This window comes from Arvicanthis niloticus, chromosome 5, assembly GCF_011762505.2.
Source record: "Arvicanthis niloticus isolate mArvNil1 chromosome 5, mArvNil1.pat.X, whole genome shotgun sequence".
Lineage (NCBI taxonomy): Eukaryota > Metazoa > Chordata > Mammalia > Rodentia > Muridae > Arvicanthis > Arvicanthis niloticus.
The window spans coordinates 13,206,701-13,225,943 of record NC_047662.1 but is presented as its reverse complement, the minus strand read 5'-3'; the positions used below and the strand labels follow the sequence as shown (position 1 = coordinate 13,225,943).

The window sequence follows — 19,243 nt, the reverse complement described above, 5'->3', positions numbered from 1 at the left end:
TAAATGAAACAGCCACCTGGGGCTAGCAGCTCTGTCCTGAGCAGTGTGGACACAGGGCGCTGCCAGCAGGCAGGCTGTCCTGCTGGGTGCTGCTGGTTTAGGGGATCAGGTAATAGAAAGTATCCGAGAGCTCAGCAGAGCTGCCAACCATCAAGCAGATAACCATCAGCGGAGAGGATGAGCCACAAGCCTGCATCCTCAGGCACACCACCATAGCCTGTGGCAGAAGACACCCAGCAGTGCGAAGAGGGTGAACTCTGCTCTCAGTAGCTAACATTTCACTAGCAGTGGTTCCTACCCCCCACCCCTTTACAATTACATTTGTGTGCACGTGTCCCAGTTTCATTTCTGTTATTGTAATAAAATATCCCGACGAAAATCAACTTGGAAGAAAGGGTTTGTTCTCCCTCATAATTCCAGGTGGCAACCCATCAAGGTGGGAGAAACCAAAAACAGTGGGAAGTTGGGACGTCACATCCAGAGTCACAAGCAGATCCAAATGAGTGTGTGTCTTAATGTGTCCTTAGCCCACCCTTTACACTTACATAGCCCAGGACCTCCTGCTTAGGGAATGGTGCTGCCCAGGGTGGGCTAGGACTTCCCATATCAATTAACATAACCAAAACAATCAATCAGCCAGATGTGCCCACGGGCCAACCTTGATCTAGAAAAATCCCTTGCTGAAACTATTTCCAGGTCATTCCAGACTGTTACACTGACAGTTAAAAGGAACTATCGCAGAATGTGTGTGCATGGTGTATGTGTGTATATATTCGTGCATGTGCATGGTATATGTACGTGCATATTCATGTGTGTGCATAGTGCATGTGTATGCACATTCATCTGTGTCCATGGGGAGGAAGGCAGAGCTTGACACTGAGTTTTTTTAATTGTTGCTTCTCTAGACCAAAAAAAAAAACAAAAAAAAACAAAACAAAACAAAAAAAAAACAAACAAACAAACAAAAAAAAACCTTTCTTGTTCTGAAACAGGGCCTTGTTGTATAGCCCTGACTGGCCTGAAACTTGCTATATAGACCAAGCTGGCCTCAAACTCAAGGAGATTCATTTGATTCCCAAGTGCTAGGATTAAAGGCTTGTGCTAAGACAGTCTCTGAACCGAGACCCCACCAATTGGCTAAGCTAGCTGACCTAGCTCCAGAGATGTGCCTGACTCTGCTCAAGGAGCTGCATGGACAGAAACCATGGCATCGAGGTAAACTAACGGCAGAGGTAAGCCACAGAGAGGCTGTGCCACCTCCCACAGCCGCAGGACTGGGAGAGCTAACGGTGGATGAGAAGTCCAGAGTGACAAAACCGGCAGACAGGATGCAACGGGCACAGCCCGGAAGTGCGGTTAGCATCTTTTACGCCAATGACTCGCTGGCTGCATTCGATATCTGCCGATAGCACTAATACCTACGATCAGATCCGTCACATGCTGAGTGCTTGTCATGTGCATCAGGAAGGCTGCCGAGTGCCTCAGATGTGGGTCCTGGGATCAGACACGGGTTGGATGCTGACTCTGCTACTCACTGGGAGACCAGGGGCAAGTCACCCAGCTGCTCCAAACATGGTGTCCACAAGGCTTCCAGGAGGCTTTGGGTAATGTTAACATCTTATTCATCAAAGGGCCAGCCACTCTGGGAGGCAGAGGCAGGAAGGTTTTATGAGTTCAAGGCCAGAGTGATCTACATAGTGAGTTTCAGGACAGCCAGAGCTACCTAGGGAGACCTCATCTTGAAAACCTAAACAAAGAATCAAAGGCCTCATAAACACTTTGCAAGGCTTGAGCAGCTGCGATGCCACTCAGAGTCTGTTAAACTGCCACAGCCACACCATGACTCAGGCCACACAGCTAGCATTTGGCACAGCCAGATTTTAAAAATAAATATTTTTATAATGCCTGGGTTCAAAATCCCTGAATGAATGTCAGGGTTACCAGATGTGATGGTGCACGTCTCTAATTCCAGCGTTCTAGCGGCTGAGGAAGGAGGCTAGCCTAGGGTATATAGCCAGCCCTTACCTCAAAAACTAACACAGAACAACAACAAAAGTTAGACTGTTTAAATTATTTTTTAATATGTTTTAGGAGAGACCAAGAATGAAACACTTAGTGTCTCCCAAGCAAGATTTAAAAGTTCACAGCAGGCCCTGAGAGATGGCTCGGTGGTTGAGACCACTGACGGTGGTTGAGAACACTGACGGCTCTTGCTGAGGACCAAGGTTCAGTTCCCAGCACCCACTTAGTAACTGTAACTCCAGTACCAGGGGACCCAGTGCCCTTTTCTAGCCTCTGAGAGCACCTGGCTCACACATGGTCCACACACATGCATGCAGGCAAAACATTCACATACACACAAAGCAATAATAAGTAAATCAGGGCTGGAGAGGTGGCTCAGAAGTTAAGAGCACTGACTGCTCTTCCAGAGGTCCTGAGTTCAATTCCCAGCAACCACATGGTGGCTCACAACCATCTATAATGAGATCTGGTGCCCCCTTCTGGCCTGCAGGCATATATGCAGGCAAAATACTGTATACACAAAAATCTTTAAAAAAAAAATAAAAATTTAAAAGCCTTTAGATTGCTGGGCAGTGGTGGCACACGCCTTTAATCCCAGCACTTGGGAGGCAGAGGCAGGTGGATTTCTGAATTCAAGGCCAGCCTGGTCTACAGAGTGAGTTCCAAGACAGCCAGGGCTACATAGAGAAACCCTGTCTCGAAAAACAAACAAACAAAAAAAAGCCTTTAGATTTGAACCCATTTCTCAGATGATGGACCCATGACACTCTCTCCTTGTGCCTTTCCTTTTGAGACTCACAGAGGAGCAACCCACTTCTTTCCCACTTTCTCAGATGGCCTCTGGGAAAAGGCAGATTTCAGAGTTGGCAGAACACACCATTCTGCTTGTGTTATCTACACTGCCTTGGTGCCACAGTGACAGAGTTAAGTAGATTCTATCTGGCTCTGTATTGAGAAAGGATGCTGGCCCATGGCCTAAGGTCCCAAGAGAGGTGGCGAATGGCACACTGTGACAGCTGAGCTGGGAGCAGTGTCTCCTAAGGTCAGTTCAGCAGAAGCCAGAAGCAGGTGGTTCAAGTCTTCAGGAGTTACATAGTTCAATTAATATTCTGAACCTCCTAGTATGTATGGGTATGAAGTCTCTCTGTGTCTCAGCCTGGTAGTCTTAGGGCTTAAACCCAGAGCCTTGTGTGTGCCAAACAACCAGACTACCCTGAGTATGCCCCTCGCCTCCGCTGCCATTCTTCGCAGAAATCTACATAGTCCTGGCGCTTGTAACACTTACATTCCAGTGCTAGCGATAAACTATATCCAACTACGCATCTGATATGGCACCAGGGATGATAAGTGTTATTTTAAAGCAAAGAAGGGCGTGGGCCTGCTATCAGCTCTGGGCCAGGGACGAGCCATCCCAGGATGATTACGGAGGTTTCTCAGGGATGGGTGTTCGTGTCTCAGAATAGGTGCAAAGGCCCTGAGGCAGGACCAACAGTGAGAAGGCTGAGCGCAGGCGTAAGGATGTGAGCAAGACAGGCCGTGAAGGGAGGTGAGGGCCAAACCATGTAAGGCCGTGTAAAGACTCCACACTTCATTCCAGTTTAACAGGAACCCGCTAAAGGTTTAACCACCAGGAGCTAGCATGGCCAGGTGCACGTCACAGGCTTTTGTGTGTCACGTCCAGACTGTGGATGCCAAGTGGAGGCAGAAAGCTTGGTTGGGAGAATCCCAATCGTGCGTGCAGATGGGGAGCTGGGGCAATGGCTCCAGGGCAGCCGTGGTGCTGGAGGAAGTGACAGGGGGTCAGACTGCAGATCTGAAAACAGCGTCGGGGGTTCTTCAGTGAGAGAGAGGCTATGTGTAAGAAAATGGAAGTAGTGGTGCGTCTAGGCTTTCAGGTCCCAGCCACTGAATCGTCCCGTTTATAGATCAGGCGGCACTCTGCCAGGAGACATTAAAGGGTTGCTGTCCAGGAGGTGGTGGGGCGATGAGCTGAGAGGCTCAGCAGGCAGTGACGCTGGATGCTGAGGTCAGGAAGAGGGCCTCTAAGTGCTGCCCAGGAGGTAGTGCCTTTGACCAAGGACTCCACAGGAGCCCTCACAGTATTTGAGAACCATAACCATGCCCAGGCCTCTTCCCAGACTAACACAGCAGAGTCCACGTGTGGGCCAGACACTACCTTACTTTCAGCATTCCCAGGAAACCCCATGCATGGCCAGCATGCTAGGGGATCGGCAGGTGTGGTCCAGAGTCAGGGCCACCACTAAGCAATCCGCTGTGGCTGGAGCCCAGAGGATGAGGGGTTGGTGATACAGGATGAGGTCAGGAGGGCAGCTGAGAGTCACGTAGGACAGTGTATGTCACAGAAGCCATGTAAGAGTTTCCAGAGAGAGAGGGCACCATGGGTTACTAGGGTCACAGTGGCCAAGGACCTAAAAGGATGCAATAGGACCTTGACAGAAGCCCCTGGGCGCAAGGCAGGGACGTTCTATGGAACACATAGTGGAAGTGAGGCATTTTTTTTTAAATGGCTGTAATAACTGGAACTTGAAACTCAGAAGATTCTTGATCTCTTCAGATTGAGTCACAGTCTCTTGTAAAACCTAGGCTGGCCCTGAACTTGCTATATAGCACAGAATGACCTCAAACGTCTGATCCTCCTGCTTCCAACTCCCAGGTGCTGAGATTACAGGCATGTACCACCATGCCTGGCTTACCCGGTGCCAGGGCGTCATGTGGGCTAAGCATGCACTCTACCAGCTGAGCTACAAGTCAGCCCTGATGACATCAAGGAAATTTATCACTATTTTTTTTTTCCTCTTGTGAGACATGGTTTCTCTGTGTAGCCCAGGCTGTCCTAGAACTCATTCTGTAGACCAGGCTGGCCTCATATCTGCCCACCTCCATCCCCTGAGTGGTGGGATTAGTAGTGTGCCTCTCCCCACAGCACCCCCCCCTTCACTATATCACTAAATTGTAAAGGTAACAGTAGCGGTGGTATTGGGTCCCACAGGAAGAATTGTCTATATGTCCACTGAAGTAGCTATGGATGGCCAGAGTATACTCAGTAGAATATACTCAAAAGAATCATAAGAAAAGGTAGAGAGGAAGGCAAGATGGAGCCCCAGGAAAAGACAAGACCAAAAGAGAGAGAGAGAAAGAGAGAGAGAGAGAGAGAGAGAGAGAGAGAGAGAGAGAACAAATACTAAAAACTCCTTTAACCAGCTTGCTAAAAGGATGTTGGGGAAAACAGGTAGAACAGGAAAGCCAGGCTTGTTTCAGGAGTGGTGGGCAACCACTGTGACACAGGTGGGCTGGTATGCTTGACTACAGAAGGATGTGAAAGTTCCCATCGGAAGACATCTAAAAGCATCGGAGTAAGGGGCGTGGTGGCTAAGAGCACTGGCTGCTCTTCCAGAGGACCCAAGCTCAATCCACGGTGCCCACATCAGGCGACTCACCATTGTCTGTAACTCCAGCTCCAGGGGAATCCAACCTCACTACTGCAACCTCTGCAGGTGCCTGCACATACTGCCATACACTCATAGACACATATGCAGAAATAAAACAATACAAAAACAAAAGATCTAATCCCAACACTTGGGAGGCAGAGGCAGACAGATTTCTGAGTTCAAGGCCAGCCTGGTCTACAGAGTGAGTTCCAGGACAGCCAGGACTACACAGAGAAACCCTGTCTCAAAAAAACAGAAAAAAACAAAAAAACAAACAAGACCAAAGAAAAAATCCAGATCTTCTGGACAAGAAAGGGCCCGAATATTATAATATTCTGTAAAGCTGGTTTTTTGTTGTTTTTTATTTTATTTTTTTAAAGTCTGCCTATTCCAAGATCACACCCTGGACTGGCTAAACTGATACTTTGTCCCCCATTTTGGGGGGCCTGCTTAGGTATCAGGCCCAGGAAGAGCTTGCCACTCCCTTAAAGCCAGGAGGATGCACTCACTCCTTAAGTGCCCCGGGAGACTAGCCATCATGTGACTGCACCAGCCCTGTGACTTCAGGGAAACGTGGGTGGCACTCACCACCAAGCCAAGAAATGTCTGACGCAAACCATTCTGACCAGGGCTGGTCCCAGGCTCTGTTCTGAGAGCTGCTCTTGTCTCCCCTATGGACGAGCGACCCAAAACAACACTTAATCCCACGGCAGCTCCCATCAGCCCTTCTGAATTGGTCCCTCTGTGGTAACTTAAACGTGGTTGTGCGAGATTATAAATGGCCAAATGCAAAGAAGGGGACAGATGACATCTTCTGTTTTACCCTGGCCAGTCAGGAAGACTGCTGTCCACATGCTGTCCAGACCATAGAGACTCTGCTGCTGACTGAGGCTGTCCTGGGGGAAAGGTGGGTCATACTCCTGTCTTCACGGGGCAGGATAAATCCCACTTTGTACACAATATCAGGAGAGTGTACACGGCAAGATGGATCCAGGGCTGTGAATGGCTGTTGTAACCAGCTGGCTGCTCCGAGGCGCCACAGTAGCCCACGCCCATCCCCACACCTGCCGGTCACAGTGCAGACTGGTCCCTATTCCTGTCTCATCCTTGTGCTTAGCCCTGCTCACTCAGAGAATGTACAGACCTAAAACCTAAAAGAAACGGCCTGGCAACATGGAAGGCAGGCAAGCCTCTCTTCTGTTGCCTGGAGTAGAGGTTACCTGGTAACAGCAGCCTCCTGTTGGTCTCACAGGAGTATTCAGATGCCTGATGGCCAAGGAAGCCCTCAGGAGTCCAGGCTCCGAAGCAAAGGAAGGATGGGCTCACTCAAGTCAGTCCTTTAAATAATTAAGTTGACTCGCCACACTTAAGTGAGCTCAAATAAATGGAGCAGACACAGCATCCTCACTTGGTCAGCAAATGAAGCTTCCCTCAGAAACGGCAGCAGGGAAGAATGAGCCATCTCATGTCCCAGGAGAAGTGACAGGGCAATGTCTGCCTTGCAGGTGTCCCAGAAGTGACAGGGCAATGTCTGCCTTGTAGGTTGGAATTCTAGTCCAGGCATGGCCACTGACAGGACAGGATGCTGGACTTAGTATAATTTTGAGTCAAGGTGACTCACTGTGTAGCCCAGGCTGGCCTCAGATCTGCAATCTTCCTGCCTCAGCCTCTCAAATGCTGGGATTGCTGTGTATGCCACCATGCCCAGGCAACCCCTCAGGCCTCCCCAGACACTCATCTGAGGCTGGTCCTCGGAGGGACAGCCGAGACTGAAACACAGGACACCATTTATTAACTTGGGAATCAGGACATCTTCAAATTCTGATTCGTCAATGTCTCAGGAAGAGGCCGAAAGATGACACGTCCAATCAGTGACAAATGAAGAAGAGCCAGTACAACTATGTCCCTTCAGGAGGGTCTCCATAATTCTGGCCCCTTTTAAACTTTTCATCTTGAGACAAGGTTTTACTATATGGAGGTTTGAATAAGAATGTCCCCCGCAGGCTCCCATATGTGAATGTTTGGTTGCTCAGGAGTGGTACGCCTTGATAGGATTACAAGGGTTAGAAGGTGTGGCCTCTTGGAGGCGTGTGTCACTGTGGGGAGGGCTTAGAGGTTTCAAAAGTCTCTCTCTTTGCTTATGGATCAGGATGCAGCTCTCAGCTACTTCTCCAGCACCATGCTCCCTGCCACCGAACTCCTTAGCAGGATGACAGCCAACTAAGGCCCTGACACTGTAAGCCAGCTCCCAGTGAGATACTTTCCTTTATAAGAGCTGCCTTGGTCATGGTGTCGCTTCACAGCAATGGGATGACTTAGATTACCCAAGTCGGCCTTGAACTTGAGATCCTCCTGCCTCAGTTTCCCAAAGAGTTGCATGACAAACTTTTGCAACCAGGCCCAGCTTCATACTGCTCAGAAGTCTGTACCATCTTTAGGCACAGATGCCAGAGACCTGACGGGAAAGGCTTGTGCCCACAAAAACACTACTCCCTCAAAAACAAACATATATAGGTGCATAGTAAATATACATTTTAACGAAGCTTCTTTTGTGTGACAGGGGGTGTCTCAAGTAGTCCAGGCTATCTACATAGCCAAAGGTGACCTTCAACTTCTGGTCCTCCTGTCTCAGCCTCCCAAGTGCTAAAGTTAGAGGTATCCACCATCATATCTGGTTTTATGCAGTGCTGGAAATCAAAATCCTAGCCTCGTGCATGCTAAGCAAGCAGTCTACCAACCAGGCTGCATCTCCAGTCCCACAAAGCTTAAGAACAAGAACGCCCGTGTCACGTGATCCAAGGAGCAGAACCACAGTGCCAACAGCATTTCTGGAGAGAATCCCCAGCAAGATCTCAGTCGGGACCGGATGCTGCCCGAGCTGAGTGTTTCTAAGACAACCATCAAGCAGTTTCCCACGGTCTCGGTAAGAATGTCAGCACAGAATGGCATATGAAGGGAGAGAGACCAGGAGAGTCGGGGCAGCGTGTGGCAGCAAGCAAACCACAAGCACGCTGGAAAGTCAGAAAAAAAAATCCTCATTTTATGGCCGAGAGAGGCAAAGGCATTATTTCCCATACCACTTAACCATATTTGCTCAGTCCCCAGAGGCACTCCCCTGCCTCCGTCCAACCTGAGATGAAGCACAGAGACCTGGACCCATTCCCTCATGGACTTGACTTTCTCATCCTTGAGCTCTGGCCGTCTCTGCGCGGCAGTCACTACCTAGTCCCTGAGGTGTCCCAGAGTCTGTTTGCTGTGGCCTGCACTATCCATGATTCAACACTGCTGACATTAAAGCCTATGACCTCCATCAGTGGATCCCACAGCTGTCCACTGCCTCCCAATCAGGGCCGACAGCCCCAGGACAGTGGCAGACATCACACTGGGATAGCAGATCTACTAAGAAGCTTCCATAGGAAAAACGAAAACAGGTTCTGTTGTTCTCTATGTGCCTTCTTTGGGTGGGCGAGGAGGACAGACCTCTTAAGTAATTTGACAGCATGCGGTTTAAAAGCCCTGGGAGGGGACGTGGCTCAGTTGGTAGAGCATCTGGTGAGCATGCAGGAGGCAATGGCTTCACTTCCGATACCAGGTACGGGAGAGAAGGACACGCCTGTAATCACAGTGGTCAGGGACAAAAGTTCGGTCATTCTCAGCAGCACGGGGAGTCTGAGGACATCAGGGCTACATGGGACCCTATCTCAAAGAAAGAAAGAAGAGAAGGGAAGGGAAAGAAAGAAAAATTAAGGGCCAGAAAGGCTGGAGCCAGGTCAGTGGTTAAGGGTGACCGCTCTTCCAGAGGACCTAGGTTAAGTTCCCAGCATGCACGTGGTAACTCACGAATATCTGTAGCTCTTGTTCTAGGAGACCCTATGTCCTCTTCTGGCCTCTAGGGGCGCCAGGCATGTACACGGTACACAGACATACATCCAGGCAAAACACCCATATACATAAAATTGATTTGTTTTGTTTTGTTTTTGTTTTTTTTTCGAGACAGGGTTTCTTTGTAGCCCTGGCTGTCCTGGAACTCACTCTGTAGACCAGGCTGGCCTCGAACTCAGAAATCCGCCTGCCTCTGCCTCCCAAGTGCTGGGATTAAGGTGTGTGCCACCACCACCCAGCAAAATTGATTTTTTTTTAATTTAAATTTTTGTTTATTTGTTTTGAGACAGGGTTTCTCTGGGTAGCCCTGGCTATCCTGGAACTCACTCTGTAGACCAGGCTGGCCTCCCTCTGCCTCCCAAGTGCTGGGATTAGAGGCATAAATCTAAAATTTTAATTTAAAAAAATAAACTGTAAAGTTGTTAAGGGCCAGCAAGATGGCTTAGCAGGTACAGGGGCTTGCCACTAAGCCTGATGATCTGAGTTCAGTTCCTCTGTCCCGCAGGGTGGAAGGAGAGAACTGATTCTCGAAAGTTGTCCTCTGACCTCCACATACGCACTGTTAGCAGGCTTGTCTCCCCACTAATAATTACATGTGATTTAAATTTTTACTCTTTTTTTAAAGTTATGTTTTATACATGAACTGCTTGACCTGCTTCTGTGTATATGGCCATAATCACGCTGAAAGCCTGCAGGGACAATAGAGGTCATTGGGGTCCCTTGAACTGGAGTTACAGATGGTTGTGAGCCACCACGTCCCTCTGGGAACCCAAGCTGAGAGTCCTCTGCAAGAGCAGCCAGTGCTCTTAACAGCCGAGTGAGGTCTCTCTAGCCCTAAAAACATTTTTTTTAAAAGTAGGTAAATACTTGTCCTTCCAGGAAGGAGATTGCCCAAGCCTCAAGGTACTCCTCAGCCTTGGGAGCAGGCCTTGACCCCTTTTGGAGGAACCAAGGGTGCCTTTCAGAGTGGTAAGAAAAACTGCCAGGAGCCCTGGACAAACACCAGAGGCCCAGAAGGCAGGCACTGGCCTAGAAGAACACACTGAGCAGATTCCCTGCCATCCTTCTAGGCTGGAGCTGGCAGAACCCTGCCCAGTCACCGTTTCTCAGTCACCGGTGCTGTGTGGCACACTTGTGTGGGTGAGGGGTTGCTCAAAACTTTAACCCGGGCTTCCAAGCTGCACCTTCATTGCCTCTGTGTCTCTTTTAGTTCCCTTTTCCCCAGTCCACAGCGCCTGCTTGACCTCACGAGTCCTTCCCCCACCCAAGCAGTGTGCCGATAAAGGAAAATGGCCACCAAGGTCATCGCCTAATACAGTATCAGTCTGGAAGACGTGGCCCATGCAATGCCATGGTCCAGTCAGATCCATTACAGGCTGAAAATGCAAAGGGTGAGGAAGTCTGCCTGGAACATTCTGGATTCCAAATCATGGCTACTTAAAGCCAGGAAGGAGGGCTTAAGTTACACATCTATCCACTGTGATTCTTATCTGTTTATGTTTGTGTGTGTGTTACATGCCGACATGTTACAGGGGGACAACCTCCAATGTCGTTCCTCAGAAATACTGTCCACCTTGGGTTTTTTGAGATAAGGTCTCACAGTTGACCTGGGATTCACTGAATGGGCTAAGGCTGGCAGGCCATCAAGCCCCAGGAATCCTGCTTGTCACCGTCTCGTGGTCACCAAGCACGGTTCGCTATGGGCAGCTTTCTAAAGTGGGTTCCAGTGATCAAGCACACAGGTCCCTGTGCACTTTTCTGATGACCCCCCCCCCACTTCCACAGACTCCCCATTGCTGTCTGCATCATGTTTGTCTCTAGAATGGAACCCCGTTCCCAGGATCTGCTCACGGCTGATTCCTAGCGAGAGCGTTCAGCACAAAGCAGTCCCTCAACAAATGCCTAAAATACTAAAATATGGATAGGCTGACCCAAGGGGAAAGGGGGGAGGGATGAAACCCAGTGTTGTACACATTAAAAAATCCACCTATAGAGATGGGATTATCATCTTAAGGCAGGTGCCATGGAGAAAGGGAAAGAGCAGGAGCCAGAAGGATGGTTTCAAGGTCAACCTTGCTCCTTCTGAGGTTAACGGTTTTGGACAAGCTGCCTCCCCGAGCTACCCTCTCTGCACGGGCTGTCCTGCAGTGTGCAGTGTTACTGACTGGGAAAGTTATGGAGGTAGGAGCTGGCTCTGGAAGATTAAAAGTAAGGAGTTCAGTTGTGGAACTGCCGCTTGCTTCCTCTCAGTGCTTCAAGCCTGGGCAGCCAGTGGAACACCAGAAATGAAGGGTTTGAGTGAGGCTGGGGGGTGTGGCTTCGTGGGTAGGGAGCTGGCCTAGCATATGCAAAGCCTTGGGTTCCATCCCCAGCAACACTGGAAACTGGCTGAGGTGTTCCATGTGGATGCAGGATGATCAGAAGTTCAAAGTCATCCTTGGCTAGGAAGTGAGCTCGAGGCCATCTTAGGGGAGAAAAAAAAAAAAAAAAAAAAAGCAAACCCAGACAACTTGTGCTGAGATTGATCAGGGATCTATGACTTCCAAAAACTCGGGTGGGGGATCTTGTGGATTTCACATGGACACCGTCCCTTCCTTGTTCTCCCAAGCCACTGGGTTACTTAGAGTCTGTTAGTTCCCAACAGCTGCCTGGGGAAGAGAATGGACCATAAGAAACAGATGTGCTTCCCCGTGTGCTTCTGTAATGTTTAACACTTTCAAGCATGGGAGAAGAGAAATCATACAACATACAACACGGAAAAGATGAAAGCAAGACCACTTGGCTGCAGGAGAGGAGGTGCACTCAGGACCCCAAGGGCCTATGAACCCCAACAGATCAGTGAGCCTCCAGCCCCAGCTTAAAACCTGATCACTCTTCTGCCTCATCTGGGAGTTCATGACACTCCTACCTAGCAGGCAACCAAGAGGCTGAGTGGGAGGACTGATGGGCAGACGGGGAGCATTTGTTCACATCAACCAGGAGTGCTCCCTAGACTGGACACTCCAGGAAGCCAGCTCAGGGCAAGGGTTGCTCCATCCACACTGCAGAGCATCCTGGGAAGCCCCTTTGCCACCAAAGAGGCCACCTGGGTGAACTTTGCCACAGGAAAGCCCCAGTGTTTCCTGTGAATTCAGGGTACTGTCAGCTCTGAGGACAACACACACGGACCAAGGTGATGACTCCTGAGGCCAAGACAAGCCCGCCAGCAGGACAAAGGATCTGCCCGGAAATGGGGGCAGCGAGCTACCTAAGATAGCCAGCCCTCTCTTCCCCACCACCCTCACACCCGGCTCCTGTCTTAGCATCCTGACGGCTGCACCTTCATTTAGTATGCGTCTAGACCCAACAGCTGACAGCAGAACGTTTCAGTTTTTTCATGACCTCCTTTTGACACTGGACTCCAGGGAGTTGAGTTTTGAGGAAGATCAGAGAGTCACCACTGAGTCACCCAACCTTGAGTGTGAGCTGTGGCTACAGGGAGTCAGACTTGGTCCTCCTTGATAGCCAGCGGGTGGCTGTGTCTCTAAGCCCAACCCAGGATCGGGTAAATTTCTGCCTGGCTTCAAACCATCACCCAGAGCCTTTCGATGGGAATGGCTCTAAGCTAGAGCCAAGCCTGGACTAGGCCACAGTGTTATGAGGCTTCTAACAGAGACATGATGTCAGAGAAGCATTGTATAAAAAGAGAAGCATTTTGTAAGCCAGACAGGCAGAGCTCAGAAGCAGGCAACACTTGTCTCACACCTGTTCCTGCGTGTCAGTGGGGTGACCTGCAGGGTCGGAGCCTGCAGTGCCACACACACTGTGATTCCTGCTTGGGAGCCCTTGGGTCCTTCACAGCCACTTCTGAAACCCAACAGAAAGAGCCATGGCCATTACCACCACGACCCAGCAGAAGGAAGAAGGAAGCACCTTAGTTCATAAAATACGTGTGTGGCTATTATTTTAATTAGATCTTTGCCCCAGTGACTCAAGGCCTTGGGGTTTTTTCCAGAATGTTTTCCCAGAAAGCAGAGAGAATAAAAACTAATGAGGTAAAGGCAAAGGGTCTGGACTTTCACTAATTTATAATACACTGCCAGGGCTAAGCTCTCTGAAGGAGCTGAAAGGAGAGGCCAGGCATAGCTGCACACACCTTTAACCCTAGCACTCAGGTGGCAGAGGCAGGTGGATCTCTGTAAGTTCCAGGCCAGCCTGATCTACTTAGCAACCAGAACAACCAGGGCTATCAGAGGCCTGTCTGAAAGAACAAAAGCCCACTCCCCAGGACAGCCTTGGAAGCAGCCATGTGTAGCTGGGAGGGGCAACAGCTGCAGCCTGATCCTGGGAGCCTCTGGATCCAGAGCCAGAAGGGGGTGGCCTCCGGCTGACGGGGCCCATGCACTGGAAACAGACCCTCTCTGAGGCTCATTCAGCAGGAGACAGTGTCGACCTCTACGACACAGGATGGTTGCTTTTTATCCTGCAAGCTTTTGAGATACCTGTGGCTTTGTTATTATTAATAATAATTATAATGATAAGGTTTTTTGAAGGCAGAGTGTGGCTATGAAGCCTAGGCTAGCCTTAACCGTATGACAATTCTCTTACCCAGCCTTCTGACTACTGTTTGCGTATTTTTGTTGTTTCTTTTTTTGTGTTTTGGTTTCATCTATCTATCTATCTATCTATCTATCTATCTATCTATCTATTGTATGTGAGTACCCTGTAGCTGTCTTCAGCCACACCAGAAGAGGACATCGGATCCCATTACAGATGGTTGTGAGCCATCATATGGTTGCTGGGAACTGAACTCAGGACCTCTGGAAGAGCAGTTAGTGCTCTTAACTGGTGAGTGTCTCTCCAGCTCTTGTTTCTTGGAACGCTCTAATGTAGCCAAGGATGATCTTGAATTCCGGATCACAGCTTCTACCTTCTAGCACTGGGAATACAGGTGAACACCCCGATGTAATGCTGAAGATCTAGCCCAGGACCTTGTGCATGCTAAGGCAAGCAGTCTACCATGGAGCCACACCCTGTCTATATTTGTGTTTACTGGTGTATGTATAGCGTATGTGTATGTGTGTGGTGCATGTATGTAGTGTGTGTGCGGTGTGTGTGTGTGTGTGTGTGTGTGTGTATGTGGTGTATGGTGCATGTGTGGTGTGTATGCAATGCATATGTATGTGTGGTATATATGTGTGTGTATAGGGAGAGTATATGGTATGTATGTACATGTATGTGCAGTCTGTGTATGTGTGGTACATGTTTGTATCATCATGTGGTTGTATGTGTGTGACATGTGTGGGTTTTCAGACCTTGTTGTTTAGCATAATGTCACAGGTTTGTCATTCTAGGGAGGCACTGTAGCCTAGGCTGGCCTCCTAGGCTACAGTGAGTTCGAGGCCAGCTCAGGCTACAGAGTGACACCCTGTCTCTCTTCCTCACCCAAGATGTGTTTTCTTAGAATAACTCTTGGGTTTTCTCCTCCTCAGGAGCGGTCCTTGGCTGAAGCTACCCCCCCTGCCCCCCGCTGTGTCTTCATCACATTCCGCCTAAAGCCTGTGCGGGGCGGCCAGTGTGTGAAACGGCCAGTGTGTGAAACGAGTGGAGGTGAGATCTGATTACATCATTTCTCATCTCTCATCTTCTACTCCGACACTTCCTCCAGGAGGGCGGCGACCTTATCCCTGTCCCATGTCACCTTCCTAGGACCTGGGGAGGATACTCAGGAAACTGAGTCCCTGGTTATGATTCACGGGGCCCACATTCACCCCCAAGCCTGATATAACGAAGATGCAGCTGCCATGCATGCTGGGCTCTCCACAGGGCTAGTCACCCTCATTTCTCTGAAAGGGCTCCTAGCCCACCTTGACAGGAACTTTTTTGGGTGTACCCAGATGTCCATATATAAACTACTACCTCTGGGCCAAAGTTTACTCTATGTTTATGAAGGTTTGCTAGACTAGAGCGTTACCCACAAATGTGTGGTTGCTTTGGAGTACAAAGGAAAGAAGTGGCTAATTTCAGCCAAGGCTGTAATGGCTTAAAAATATTCTCCACCTGATCCTTTAAGAAAAGGTTTTCAGGAAGGAGGGCATGGTGCCTCAGGTCTATAATTTGCTTACTTCGGAGGCTAAGGCAAAAGGATATAAGTTCAAGACCAGCCTGGGTAACAAAGTTAGACACTGTCTCAGAAAACTAAAAAACGGCAGGGCAGAGTGTCCAATGCTTTTGATCTGGGGGTAGAGGCAGATGGATCTCTGTGAGTTTGAGGCCAGCCTGGTCTACAGAGAGAGTTCCAGGACAGCCAGGGCTACACGGAGAGACACTGGCCTTGCAAAACCAGAAAAAGAAAAAGAAGTAAAACAGGACACTCAGGATGTAGCTCAGTGGGTGAAGTGTCTGCCCAGCACGCAAGGGGCCCTGGGTTCAATCCCTAGCAACATACAGAAGCCAGAGGTGGTGGTGCATGCCTGTAACTCCAGCGCTTGCAAGGTGGAGGGGGAGATCAAAAATCACCCAGAGATCATTTTGTTAGCCTGGGCTATCTAAAAGAATAAAGTAAGATAAAATAATGAAATAAAAAAGGCCCGTGGTTGTGAGTCATGGTAGAGTGCTCACAGCACATGGACAGGGCCCTGGGTGCCAGCCCCACCTCAGGGAGAACATGAGAACAGTGCAGGTGACCGTGGCAGCTGCGACAGGGCCTAAGTGTGTGGCAGGGACTGTGTGGAGCAGTGTAGGTATACTCTCTTCACGGAGCCGAATTTTCATACGACGTTATGAGCAGAGTCTGGTGAAGTCAACAGAGGCCCTGCTGGCTGCTAGGATCATTACGACCAGTGACGGATCCAGAATCTAAAGCCCAGCCTGGGCCTGTGCATTACTGGCCTCTGTGCCAGGCTCTCCCGGGGAGCACATTCTAGTCACATCTAGCAGAGCCCTTGATACTCACCTCCAGAAAACTACCTGGGGGTGGGGCGCTCGGTTAAAAGCTGTTCCTGCTAGCATGGATGCTGCCTTCTCTCTCTGAGAACACTTTTCGGTTTGTCAAAGCTTAGTTAGGGCCTCCCTGTCTACCAACACAGAGTCTTTCAGAGGACCACGACCGCTGGTTTTTGTTTGTTTGTTTGTTTTGTTTTGTTTTTTGTTTTTTTCGAGACAGGGTTTCTCTGTGTAGCCCTGGCTGTCCTGAAACTCACTTTGTAGACCAGGCTGGCCTCGAACTCAGCAATCTGCCTGCCTCTAACTCCTGCGTGCTGGGATTAAAGGCATGCGCCACCACCGCCCGACTTTCTTTCTTTCTTTAATTGTCTTTTTCCATCATGAGTTCTGGGGATTGAACCTGGGTCATCCAGCTTGCACACCAACTTTGGCTTGTTATCCAGGTTACCTGCTACGGCCATCTTACCAGCCCGTGGCTGTTTCAGCCTGGGTGTCTATGGTGGGAGCTGAACTTTCTAGCTGTTGTTTTGTGGTTTGTTTTGTTTGGTTTTATTTTGTTGAGACAGTGTTTCTTCATTTAGCCCTCCCTGACTGTGGTGAAACACACCTCTGCAGACCAGGCTGGCCTTGAACTCACAAAGATCCTCTTGCCTCTAGCTCCTGAATGCTGGGATTAAAGGTGTGAGCCACCACCCGGCTAGTCATTCTGAGAGAGAATTAGTACTGTGTAGCTTCCTTCCAACTAAGTAGCCACAACTAACTTCCTGTCTCAGAGTAAGTCTTATTAGAAGCAGAAACCTTTTTGTTTTTTCTTTTCTTTTTTGTTTGTTTGTTTGTTTCCTTTCAAGATAGAGTCTCACTGTGTAGCTCTGGCTAACCTGGAACTATGTAGACCAGGCTGGCCTAATACTCATAGAAATCTATTTGATTCTGCCTTCAAAATGCTGAGATCAAAGTCATGTCCCTCAATAACCAGTTAGAAGCACAACGAATCTTAAAGGAGGCAGATAGTGGTACTCACCTTTCATGCCAGCACTCTGGAGGGAGGCTAGCCTTGTCTACATAGTGAGACTGTTAGAAAGAAAGAGAGAGAGAGAGAGAGAGAGAGAGAGAGAGAGAGAGAGAGAGAAAGGAAGGAAGGAAGGAAGGAAGGAAGGAAGGAAGGAAGGAAGGAAGGAAGTAAGTCAGAGAAATGGCTTAGACTTACAAACTGAGTTTGATTCCTGGAATTCACAAGGTAGGAGAGAACCAATTCTCAAAACTTGACCTCTGACCTCCACTCTCCCATTCACACACACACACACACACACACACACACACACACACACATGAAAGAACATGAAGGAAGGCTAGTCAATCTTTCCCACACCTCTGTTTTTGGTTTTTGAGACAGGGTCTCACTATGTAGGCCAGGCTAGCCTGGACCTACCTCAGGATTCTGCTCTGGCCTCCTGTGTGCTGGGATGACAGGCATGCATCACCACACCCAGCCTTTTGAGGCTGGCCTGTCTCCTCACCCCTGTGCATGCCCTTGACAGGTAATCATTTCCACCAGGAATTGGGGCAATGACCAATACTAACAAGCCCCAACACAAAGTGTCATAGTGTCACTGTCCCACGGCTCACCATCCAAAAATACAACCCTAGACACCTCAGGTCCTCCATCAGAACTCTGTAAATAGCCTTTTCTAAACTGCCATCCTGGAATAGGACGACTTGGGGACTCCGCGGGTCCCCAGGCAATGTCGCTGAGCACAGCTGGAGTGACCAGCAAGTGCTGGTCCTCGGCCTTTGCCCCGAGAGAGGGAGGGAGGATGGATGCTGTGGATTCCTCAGGGATGCTCTCTCTGCCCGGTCCTACCCGGAGCCTTCCCGAGGTGTCACCGGCCAGTCTCGGGAAGGCAAGGCCGGGTCGGGCACCGGGAGCTCCGAGGACGCTGACCTCAACTTTGTTCTTTAAAAATAGCTCAGAGGCCGCGGCGCTCCCGGGAGCCGCCCGCTTCCCCAGCAAGGCTCGGGGTCGCCGGGAGGACGGTGGCCCGGGGTCCGGGCCACAGAGGCGACCCGAGGGATGGCGAGCGACGGGGACCGGGGAGGGGGCCCGGGCCGAAGGAGGCCGCTCACCTTCTTCACCGACAACGAGATGTTCTCCAGGATTCGGTCCTTCACCTCCCGCGGCTCCATGGCGCCTCCGCCGCCGCCCCGTCGCCGCTTCCCACGCCGGGCGCCCGGGGCCGCCGCCAACCGCTGCCGCCGGCCGTGCGGGGGCTCCGTCGTGCCGGCCGCGGGCCCCGGCGCCCGCCGCCCTCACCTCGCCTCGCCCGGGCCTCGCTCCGCCGCCGCCGCCGGCGCCTCCCGAGCGCCGAGCCGGGAAGGAGACGCGGGCCGTGCGCGGCCGCAGGAACTGATGTCAGGCGGGGCGGCGCCAGCACCGGCCGGGAGGGACGGCGGGGACCCGGCGGGCCCGCCTCCTCCGAGACCCGGGCGGTGGAGACCTGGGGCCGCGGAGACCTGTGAGCTCAGAGATCCGGAGCTCCGGGGACCTGCAGACCCGGGGACTCACACTGCCCGGATCGCATAGACCCGGGGACCTCACAGAGCCGGCTGGGATCGCGTAGATCCGGCGCTGCAGAGCCTCGGGACCTCAAACACCCTGGGATTCAGAGACTTCGCCCCACACTCCCCAGCCCAGCACAACAACTCATGAGACCCTGGGATTTCATAGCTCTCCAGAGCCACCCTGCTCAAAGACCCCCGGAACCTCACAGACCCCGGCCCCCCTCCCAACTCCTCGGAGACACCGTGTCCCCCAGCCCCTTGCAGCAAGGCCCTGCACAAGCCTGAAAAAAAACGGCCCAACTCCCTAGACATTGCCCACTCTCTCCTTGCCCACAGTCCCCTTTGCTGTTTTCCTGTAATATTCGAAGACCCTCCGTCCAGGACTTGTCAAACTCTTTAAAGACCCC

The 19,243-nt window shown here is 50.6% G+C and overlaps 1 protein-coding gene across 2 annotated transcripts in view; it reads right to left on the bottom strand.

Moving 5' to 3' along the window:
• The window catches only part of Plekhm2 (pleckstrin homology and RUN domain containing M2), a 41,420-nt gene extending 22,836 nt beyond the window's left edge, over positions 1-18,584 (bottom strand). For both annotated transcript variants that reach the window (XM_034502316.2, XM_034502317.2), the window contains exon 1: positions 18,402-18,584. In XM_034502316.2, the coding sequence (XP_034358207.1) occupies positions 18,402-18,461 (60 nt within the window). In that variant the 5' untranslated portion in view covers positions 18,462-18,584. The remainder of the gene's footprint in view (positions 1-18,401) is intronic.
• Positions 18,585-19,243: the final 659 nt, after the last annotated feature.